We start from the raw sequence: 11,207 nt of genomic DNA, 5'->3' as shown, positions 1-11,207 counted from the left end.
AACAGAATAAATCTCCCATCTCCTCTGTTCCCTTCACCCTCCCTCCCCAAGAGGTGAAGGGATACAGCAAAACACAGCAAAGCTCATCATAGAAACCTCAGGCACCTCAAATTTCTCCCCAAGCACTCCAGGTACTACATTCATGTTTATTCCTTCACGTTGTACCAGAAAATACACACTGAAGAATAAGGATAGCAATTTTAAGAGGTTCCAGGAAACTTGTAGCTGAGTCCAGGCAAAGTTTCCTCCTTCATTGAAATCATCCTCAAATTAAGAAAATGTCAGTAATCTCCTACGGTTCAACTAAATCTTAAAGAGCAATAATGTTGATACACATTTTGAGCCTATTTGACAAGATCAGGATAAAGGTCTACGCAAACTTTTTTTTTTAAGAAACCAGAATCCCATAAACAAAGGTTATGGTCATTAGGAGGAAACTACACACCAAATTGTGTTAATCCTGAAAAAAAAGTTACAGGAAAGTTCCAGGCTCTTAGGTTCAGCATAATCCAATTGTTATCTTCAGATGCTCCTGCTGGAAGACACCTATTACAAACCATCCATATCACTGAAGTCCTGGAGCAAGAGTTTAGAAAACTCTTCCATGATCCTTGTGTATTCAGTGAAATGCACAAGACTTCTACAGCCCTAGACCTACAGTTGACAAATTCCTAATCTGGAAAAAAAAAAAAGGATAAAAAAAGAGAGAAAGATGATTCCTTTCTTTCATCTCCCAGATCATGATGGTTAAGGATAATTTAACAGTCAGCTTTGTGCAGCATGTGAAGACAAACTATCCCACAAAAGCCCAACTAGCAAAACATTTGTTGGCCCTACAAAAGCCTTATTATTTATCACCCTGCCCTTAATCGGTTTATCTGTCTAAACCAAAACCCCAGGATACTTCTCAGATTGAGGATTTAGAGACTTCAGCCATTCAAAAAAAGGCATCTTTGTAATTGAGAGCTCTTTGATGGTGCACGTGGGATTGTCTGGAGTGCAGATACTTGGATAACTCAAATCCCCAATGCTCTGGTACACTGCTGCTTTGGGATGGTCCAGGAGTCTCACATTCCTGATCACCTTTGGTCTTTGTGGTTTATGGCAGATGCTTTATGCTCCATCTAGTTTTCATTCTGCACAGATCCTTAAAGAATTCATCCTAATTTCTGGCCTCTGAGAAGAAGTGGCACATACTAATGCATACAGGTTTTTAAAAGTCCTCTTTTCCTCATATCCACTTTGAAAGAGCACAGCTGCTCCTGAGATGAGTATTTCACATTTGACCTGCAGTAGCTCTGGGAGTTTCACTCGGCTCATTTCTGCCTCTTCCACTCTCCAGAAACTGTTCAACAACACACTGACACTTTTTAACATATATTTGCATTTTATACCAAAACTATTATTCTGGAATACTTGCAATGCTCAATTCTCACTATGACAGTATTTCATCACTCAGGGCAGATGCAACCTAGTGAACAATTCTTTCAAACTAGACAATCCCAGCACCTTGTTTAGGCCAAGCCTGATCTGCTCCACACATCAGTTCCTAGAAAGCTTGCGGGCCTGGCTCTAACTGACAACCCCAGGGCTGAGAGGCAGCATGCACAAGTTAATCTGGATGCATGCAGAGCAAGAACACAGACCATGAAATGGATTTCCAAGTTTGCTGACAGACAAAGTTGGCCGCAGGGCCACCATATGATGGTTTTGTGCATATGAACCTGCTGCGCTCAGGACACTGACAGCCATGGGTAGAGCAAGCAGACACTGCTCTGTCTTGAGATGCACATAGGTCCTCACAGGATGCTTTGCCCTGAACAGCAGACCTGCAGCACTTCCCTTCTGAAGAGCTTCAGTATCCCTTTATACCAAAAAGTTAGACTTTGACAGCCCTACAAAGCCACAGGCATAGACATGAAGTGTCCTGAACCAACTCCAGAGGTGTCCAGGTTGGGAGCTTAAATCCCCGGCCACATCTGATGCCAGTAATACACATGCCAAGTTATATTTTTTTTTTTCCATTTTACCAGACCCCTTGGTGCTACAAGATGATAATTTCTTGTCCCTCTTCCTCCTCGATGTACCCTCAGTCCCCAGAGAAGACAACATTAGCTTGACTTCAAATGGAGTCTGCCCTCCTTCCACCCCAAGGCCCCTGAAAATAGTTTCTTCCCAGCAGTTACGAAGTACCTGGAGAAGGCATCCAGCACAACCAGTGTGCTAAGCCAGCATTCTCATCTCATTTTAGCCTTTCCAGCAGAGTAGATACCACTAACTGCAAAACGCATCGTAGCGGATGAGGCATTCCTAGTCGACAAACCTGCATCTTTGTGGGAAGCAACTACTTGGCAACTTCCCCAGACACACAGCATCTCCTTCAGCCAAGCAGCCAACAGCTGACTGCTATGTTCCTCTGCTGGTGGTGACCATCCTCGTTGAAATGTAGAAGAGGACACACATCCATACCCTGCCCACACTTGCTCTCAAGCTTAAGCTGCTGCAGAAGGTGGCTTTGCACCAGAATAGTTGTCTACAAGATGAGGCTCGGGTGCACATCTTATTTTCTGATGCCAACTCCAAGGGCGATAGGGGTAAGACTGGGACACTGTGGTTTGTGGTTTTTGCTGAGGAGGATTTAACAGCAGGAAGGTGTCTGATAGAGCCCTGAGATTCCCCCTGCCTACACTCTACATCTTTGTTCTGCACAAAATTTTTGTGTTTGGTATTTGAATATATTAACCAACTCCTCAGTAAGCTGTAAGAAGATGAACATGTTTTGATGTCAGGCTGAGACTCTGTAATGATGGTTTGCCCTGAAGACTTCCCACAGCCTCTAAGAATCTCTAAAAAGTGAAAGCTTGAAAGTGAAAAAGCAGAAAGCAACTCTTAAAACCAACAAGGCCATTGTAGGACTTACAGAAAGCCTGAAACCTGAGGCTCAGTATAAATCCTGTGCTGCTGCTCCTGTGATCTGGCTTCAGATAAGCTATATCCTGTTTTTCAAGGCACCAAGCTGAAGTTACTGCAGCTCAAGTTTTGTTTAAGCATTCTCGACTCCCACAGCATCACCGTAATTGCTATTGATGCTGGCTTGCAGAGGCAGCAGAAAGGGCCTATTAGGCCAGTGCTGACTAATTAGGTTGCAATGAGTTGATCTGTGTCTACACACGACAACAATCAATCCATTTAATTGCCTCATTGCTTAATAAAAATTAAAATCCTCATCTACACACAGCTAGCATCTTCATTAAGGGAACACGGCAAGATTCTCGTCTAGAGCGTGCCATGCTGCCTATTCACCGGCTTTTGTCAAAATAGTCTTTTAAAGAAGAAATAAGAGAGCTATTACACATATCAAAGAACACATTCAATGCACACTGTAAACAGGACATCGCATCACAAAAAATTCAAAATCAGGCCAATGCTCTCATAAACATTGGCCAACATACCGTCAGTGAAGTCCAAAGCGTACACTGGAAATCTTCGTGCAATGTCATCAGAAATCCCCTTGCCAACATTGAGAAATTCATGCAGCTAAAGAAAGGAAGGAAGTGCTGTGTCAGTTTAAAGGCTCATGTATTGTTAAAGAGATTAACCTCCTTATTCAATACTGACAGGAGCAAAACTGGTCATTTTGAATAGGGCATTCAAATCAGGTTTTATAATGATAATAAAAATAAACTCTCGCACTGCAATTTATATCCTCAAAAGTATTGTAACAGAGAAAAATCCCCCAGACCACCCTGTTTTCCTCCCTTCCTTCCCTTTTTCCCCTCCCATTCATATCTACATCCCTGCTGTGCAGGTGAGGGAGCTGATACACAGCGTGGAAGTGACCCGCTGAAAACACCCCGGCCAACAGCAGGATTAGACCTTGGGGTGCTTGGTAGTGCCATGAGATAAATATCAGGTGAGAGAGGTCCCACACTTCCAGCCACCTTCTTTTTCTTTAGCTGCCACTAGAAAAACTCTTCCCCCAAATCCACAAGAAGCCTCTGAAAGGGGATTCCCTTCCTTGGCATTGCCACAGAGAAGGGAGACCTCAAATCAATGGAGTAAGGAAACTAAAAAAAAAATCTACACTTCAAACTCCACCAAAAAGAATAACATCAGATAACCAAACCATAATGTCTGCCTATTAAAAGACAGTAAGATCATTGTGAAAGGGTTTCAAGAACCCCACAAATTTCCTTTTATTTCTGGTTTGGGGGCCCTGCAAGGTGCTTCTACAAGCTGATGCACAAACAGGCAAGAAGGAGCTTTTCAGAAATACGTGACAGCTGCTATTGACTTACAGCCTCCCAATTCTCACAACTCCATCCTTACAGAAAGCACATGGAAAGCGTCAGAGCAGGCAACACTTACAAATGAGGCACCTGTCGGATTTTTTTTCCTTTTATCCTCAACTCAGAGCACATGTACTACTCCAAAAATCAACTGCACCTTTATACAGTGCTGATTACCCCAGCTGTCTCATCTAAAACATTTCATATGTTTGTTGCAGAAGTAGAAACAGAAGACTTATAACCTCTGCTGGGGAGTCTAAGGAGGTTGAAAAAAAAAAATAAATCACAAATTCAAACTTCACACTATTGCAGAAGTAGAAACAGAAGACTTATAACCTCTGCTGGGGAGTCTAAGGAGGTTGAAAAAAAAAAATCACAAATTCAAAATTCACACTACAGACCATCTCAATACAGCATCTTCCTAACTCTTCGGCTGGTTTATGCAGAAACTGATGAAAGCTACTGCTTTAGGAAGGACTTGACACTCCAGTACTCGTTTACAGACTACACAGCTTTACCTTTTCTCACGGGACTCACCTGCCCTGCAATGCCTGGAAGATCAGAGCCATAAGTAAAATTCAACAAGGAAACCTCTCCTTTAGAAGGAATACACTGGGCACAGCAAACATTAGGGTTTGGGGCACAGAAGATCCCTCAGAGGACCAGCTCTGTCGGTGACGATCACATCTCGTATTTCACCTACTTCAGTCAATTCTGTTGCACTTTGCATTTTGCCAATACACCTGCACCTTCAGGACACTTTCAACTCTCTAACCTGAGCAACCAAGACAAAAATACAGCAGTCACCAGCACCACATCTGCATTTTAAGCATTTCTGAAAAAAAATAAAAACCAAACCTGAGCTTAAGCTATATTCAGAGGCATATTTGGACATCAAAGCCATATGCACTTGAAAAGCAATTTAATATTTTTCCCCCCAGAAAGACATTCCTGAAGGCACGAGTCAGCCAGAGAATCACAATAGCTTTAATGACTAATATGTTTACTCGTCTCGCTGCAGTGAGCATGGGGAAAATGATGCTCGGGGTATCTCATCTTCCGGGGAGGAAGCCACATGCTTGCTGCCAGCCCGAGGCTGAGCGTGGGGTGGGGAGGAAAGGGGCATTCATAGGCAGCAGTGAGTGTGCAGAAGAGAAAAGCACTGCTTAACTTCTTGTCCCATGAGGCACATTGAGGCAAACTGGAGAGAAAGGGAGGCAATGGGTTATGTCCGAGATCTGACTCCTTCATTAATTTATTTCTTGCATGTGTGCAAGTTTAGCCTAGGGTGGTGCATGGGGATGTCAAGCTAAATCTCATCAGTGGCAAAGGTAGGGGAAAAGTGTAGTGAAAGCTGTTTCTTCTTTATGACTAGTCCTCCTCTTACTCTCCTCTCTGCCCTACTAACTGCATGCTCAACTTGGGTTGCACTGAGTAGAGAAAAGACCAAGTTTACTGGCCTCAGAAGTTACTGCCCTTTTTGGTTCTACTTTTATCCCCCAACCTAGCCACCATGCCTCTTCATCATCTAACTCTACTCTGGCTTTTGCCTCCTGCCATCTTCTGAGCTTGCACCTGTTGAGGTTTCCAAAAATCTTGGGAAGAACAATGCTGACACTTCATTCTTGCCCTTTTTTGATTTGCTTCCTTGTACCCTCTGCTGCTGGGAATTGCTTGGACTGACAGTTCCTGCTTCTTTCTCCATCAGTGGGTCAAGTTCGGCTGACCCATTGGCTTTCCACTCCCATTCATGGTGGCACATCTCTCATGGCCCTGTCATCTTTTTGATTTAGCATCCTGATACCAGGTAGCCTTATCCAGGCAGCCTTTCTTTCCCAGAGTTACATCCCCTACCAAGCTCAAGCCTTATTAGCCTTTAGGAACTGCAGCTCAGGTACCCAACAGCAAATCCTCCTTCAGACTCCTATTCTCCTCTGCTGCAAGTACTTCCACAGTGCTTTTCCCATGTTGCTCCTCATATGGAGAAAGGAAAAAGCAGCAAAAAGGAGCACACAAAAAAAAATCCTGGACAAAGTTAATGAATTTTCTACTTTCCATGTTGTCCTGGGTCCAGCTGGGATAGGGTTAATTCTTCGCAGAAGCTGGGAGTTGGGCATAGCCGGATATTCGATACCATGCTGACATCATGCCCGGGATATAAGGGGAAGCTAGCCGGGAGAGGGGTCTCTTTTGTGAAGCTCGTGGTGGTGAGATTTTCATTGTATCAGTGTTTCCATTGTACTCTATATCTTGTCTTATTGTTATATTCTCCTTTCTTTTGCTTTCCTCGTGTGGTATTATTAAAAATCTGTCGTTATCTCAACTCAGGAGGTTCCACTTTTCTTATTCGTCCCCATCTTACCGGGAGGGGAGTGGGGGGGGGGAGGCGGTGTTGCGACCACGTGGTGGTGGTGGTCCTGACACCAAGACACCATTCTACAAATCCCTCTAAGTCTCTTGCCATAAACAACTATTTTTTGGGTTAGAGGCTAAACCAGCACTGAGTTACACAGCCAAACAGAAACTATCTGCACCAACCCTTTCTCAGTCCTACCCTACAGTACTGGGGGGCTGCACAACTATTTTACACAGCCCAGGAACACACACTATCCTTCCTCTTGCTGATGCTGAGCCAACATAGCCCAGCCCTCTCAATAAATCCACACAGGTATCAAACAGATGCAGAGTCACAGCCAGAAAGCATCACAACTGTTAGGGGCTCCTCCAGGAACAAAATCACAATTAGATGCCTCAGTAAACAAGAGGATTTCAGGCTGACTTAATTATGACTGAGTATGTAGCCTTGCCTAAATAATCCTCCAAGATGAGCCAAAGCAAATGGACTGTGCTGTAGGCACAGCATGGTATGCAACTGTCTTGTCCCCTTCAGTATTTGAGCAGAGATAAAAACAAGCATGTGCAAAAATCCCACTCACACACTGAGCATCTGAGGCTCTTTTCTCCCCCATCACTGCAGGATCAAGGGAAGGAGGAGGCAGATTTTTATGCTACCAAGAGACTTTACCCTCCTGGCCCCTCCTGAGGGCTCACTTGTAATAATACGGTGGCTCCGGTCAGGGTATTTATTTCACTGGGGGTGGTTCACAGGTTGTAATTACACCCCTGGTCTCAGATGAGTTTGTGCTCATATTAAATGCTTCCTTTCTAAAAGGCACAGGCCAGGCAGAGGGGGAGGTGATGCTGCTGGAGACAGCTCTCATAGGATCTGGGGAATGCAGTTTATGATCTCCAATTTGTCTGGAAAAGTGAGGCTGATCTTTGCTTGCCAGGAAAAGAAATCTCCAGCCCAGCTCTTAAGGTCTATGCTGGCAAGGCGGGATGGAAGAAAGTGGCTAAGAGACAAGAGTTACTACTACACAGGCTGCATCTCCTCCGAGCTGAAGGATAAAACATTGCTTTACCAACTCCAGACCAAGAACGGTCAATGCCAAGAGCAAGTGCTAAAGAAACAAGTGCCATCAGAGGTCTGCCTGCCCGGAAAGGCAGGTAGGAACCACCACTTTTCAAGGTCAAAACCAACAAGTTCCACATTGCATCAAGCCCTCCCGCACACCACAGAGCACAAATTCCTCTACAGATACTTAAAAAGGGCTGGGGTTAACACAAGACAGAGCCAGATACTTGAACTGCTCTACCAGAAACTCTTTTGAAAGTCCAAGTGCATAGGATTAAACCTAAATTACACCACTGCAACTGCTCTGAATACCACCTAAATTTGAAGAGAGTTTCAGGACTTGTTCTGCAAATTAAAGAGCAGGTATGGGGTCTAGCAAAGTGCAAAGCACTACCTATAAGCAAGGGGATTCTGCAGGAAAAACATGAGCTTTGCTCATTTCCAGATGTGCAGAGAAAAACCTCTTAAGTCTATTCCAGGAAAAAAAAAAAAGTGATAAGTTAACCAGCTTCTGCACTGGTAGGCAAGCCAAAGCTTTAAGGTGATTTGTAATTCAGGGATGGGAGCAGCAAGCTAGAGATGGCACAATTTGTTTTTCAGGTATGCTTTCTGGTTAAAGAAGGAATTTCTGAACGGAAAAGCAAAGTGATGACCAATACACAGGAAATTCCAGAAAAGAAAGCCGAGTTACAGCATTTCCCTCAAACTTTAGAGTACAAAGCAAGTAATGCTTTACAGAGCTACAGATCAAACAGTGAGAAGCCAGGCCGAATACTGACAGGCAACTAAGTGAAATTGCTGTGCAGGGATGGCCAAGAAGTCTTTTGGCTGCAGGAAAGACAAGCAGCAGCTTCTTCAGAGACTTCTGATTGTAAGGATTAAGTACCTTGGACCAACACCACATAGAGATCCATTAATACCACCCTTCACTGAGCATCTGGAATCAAAGTCCTGTAACCATTTCAACACCCTGCTGCTCTGCATCCCTTCAGCACCTGCCTCTTTGAAGGTTGTTTTTTCTCTAGATTTACAGCAGGAGCTGAGGAAGGTGGACATACACACAGCAGCCATTTGTAGAAACCTCAGTGCTAAGAGCTTGCTAAGAGAGCCCAATGGATGCAAGCGGCACAAGCGCTTCATCTCCTTACCCGAAACCCCTCACGTTTATGCATTTCTACACCCCTGGAGCAGAGGCGTGGCAGGAGATGTTGACCAGCCTTACCTTCAGTGGCTTAGGACCGTGCAACTTATGCCCATTGCTCATCGCTGAGGGTTTCTGATTCACCTCTGTCAACAAGAAGCGTTGGTGGACTAAAGCTTCTTTGAACTCCTCTTCGGTTTTGGTTTCTAGGAGTTTCTGCCGAAAGGTTATGTCCGAAAACATGGTGGCAAAGGTCCTGCCCACTTCTGTGGCAGTTTTGGTACTTTTCTAAAAAAAGAGACAGAAAAAAACCTTGTAAAACTATTTTCTTTCTCTTCCAAAAGGTAAAACCACTGATTTGCCTCATTAAGCACCATCTGAAGAGCAAGCTGCCTGGCTTCCAGGACCCCAGAGACACACAATGGAGAAAGGCACACATGGAAGCTATTGCAGATGAACACACAAACCACAACAGGATCCTGTGAAAGCATCAACATACAGGCCCTGACCAGAAGCACTGACCAGTCTTACTCGATCAACTTTCCAGGACTCGATCCAAAGCTGAATCATGCTGACCATGCATTTTATCCCCAGTCTCCCCTCCAAAGCTGCTAAGAAAAACCAAATAAGAGTCTTTGCTATCCTACAATATCTCAGCATTACTGTTGCTGGGGTGGAAAGACACCGTAGTCAAGGTTCCTGCAAGCAGAAGTGTCCTGGTGTCTTTTCTGGAAGACTGAGATCATTGCGCACATCTGCTTTATTAGCTTCCTACTTTCTAGGCATTAAAAAATTCAGCTGGCCCCTCTGGCAGCACAAGTGGGAGATTTAGAGCTCTCTGCTAAAGTAACTGCTGGCACGGAGGAAAGCAGAGGAAACAGCAGCTGAGTATGCACACAAGCAGCAGTGTCCATCTTCACCAAATGCCTGGAGGCTCAAACACAGAAAAGGAACAAGTGCCTATTTGCAGGCTTGAACATTTCTGTGAGCCACAAGCCTGATCTTTGAGGGTCCACCTTCAAGGGTGTCCAAGCCCACATTCCTATTGCTCCAAGCACCTTAGAAATTAGATACAAAAGGAACAGGTAAAGGAGACTGAGCTCTGTACCTCTTTGGTCAGGACACACAGTTGCCAAGACAACATGATGCAGAATCATTGCATCAAAAGCAGCTCTTAATGAGCTAAGTTTTAACCTCCCTGCCTTAGCTACACTCAACACTCATCATGTAGCAACTGCTAGAGACACCCAAACAACCACCCTCCTTTGGACAGCTTCCAAGCTCCTCGCACAACTGTGAAAAGTAGTAGTGAGCATGTGATTGATCTGAATTAGCTTTCATGATTCATAACAAAGCAGATGAACAATTTCTTCATTAACACAAATAACTGAGTGCTGCTTGACGCAGAGGTATAGACACGTGGGTGGCACTGCACTAGTCCTGACGTCATCACTCACCCCTCCCTGCCTCCACCTGTCCTCCATCACCCTCTCTCCATCACAGGGACTGTCCCTTCAGATATGCTTGCTAGGACACGTTCAATTTAATTTTCTAGAGAAGAATTTAGATTTAAGTGAAGATAAGCTGTCTGGGAGTTCCTTTTACAGCTCGTAAAGCTTGGTCCTTTCAGACTGAACCAGCCTGGATTTGCCATCACAGGGGAGGTTTCTCCTTTCACCTCTAAGAAGCAGTGGTCCTTGGGCTGGATGCTGCAAGAGGTTACTTCAAGATGCCCAATGCTGCGCCCTTTCTTTGCTTTCCCAGAGAGATATGCACAATTTGGAGAAAGAGCACAGAGATTTACAAGAGAACTCAAGTTTTGTCCGTATCAGAGAAGGCCAAGGAAGTAGGTTCCTCAGCACAACAGATGCCCATTCTCTGGGTTGTTTTTTTTCTTTTCCCCCCAAACAAGGCTCGTTTAATCTGGTACTGTCAGCAGGTTAATTATTTTAACTGCTGTACCAGAAATGCGTACTTCGAGCTGGCTAGATAAACTCATTTAAAATAAAAAGCATATTGGCAACTGCAGCTCGGCTTGGCCTCCACTCCCTTTCCTTAATTTGCTGCTGTCCATTGGAATCGCAAGCTTTCAGGATACAAGCGGATGCAGAGCTGTTCGCTGGGTGCTTCGCACGTAGCTGGCCGGAGATAAGCAAACTGCTGTACAATGAAAGAGATCAATGCAACTGCATGCGGGGTTCAGTCGTTCGCCTCCTGCTTTTCATAAGGAACATCAATACCTTTTCAGCCTGTTGGGTTTGAGATCTATGCCAAAAGCATTGAACTGCTCAGTTGGGAAAGATCTGCCAGAAATCCTGGGAAATAAGGAAACACCAGTATTTCCATTTAAACAAGGGTGGTG

General features: G+C 44.5%; 1 protein-coding gene across 1 annotated transcript in view; it reads right to left on the bottom strand.

Annotated features, from left to right (window-relative positions):
• The window catches only part of SLC4A11 (solute carrier family 4, sodium borate transporter, member 11), a 63,413-nt gene that overhangs the window by 26,654 nt on the left and 25,552 nt on the right, over window positions 1–11,207 (bottom strand). Inside the window, exons 8-9 of the mRNA XM_010086498.1 lie at window positions 8,927–9,133; window positions 3,453–3,537 (exon numbers count right to left, since the gene is read on the bottom strand). Of these exons, the coding sequence (XP_010084800.1) occupies window positions 3,453–3,537; window positions 8,927–9,133 (292 nt within the window). The remainder of the gene's footprint in view (window positions 1–3,452; window positions 3,538–8,926; window positions 9,134–11,207) is intronic.

Source organism: Pterocles gutturalis, unplaced genomic scaffold, assembly GCF_000699245.1.
Source record: "Pterocles gutturalis isolate BGI_N339 unplaced genomic scaffold, ASM69924v1 scaffold4841, whole genome shotgun sequence".
In the NCBI taxonomy this organism is placed as follows: domain Eukaryota; kingdom Metazoa; phylum Chordata; class Aves; order Pterocliformes; family Pteroclidae; genus Pterocles; species Pterocles gutturalis.
The sequence above is the reverse complement of the archived record's forward strand: the minus strand, read 5'-3'. Positions and strand labels throughout refer to the sequence as shown.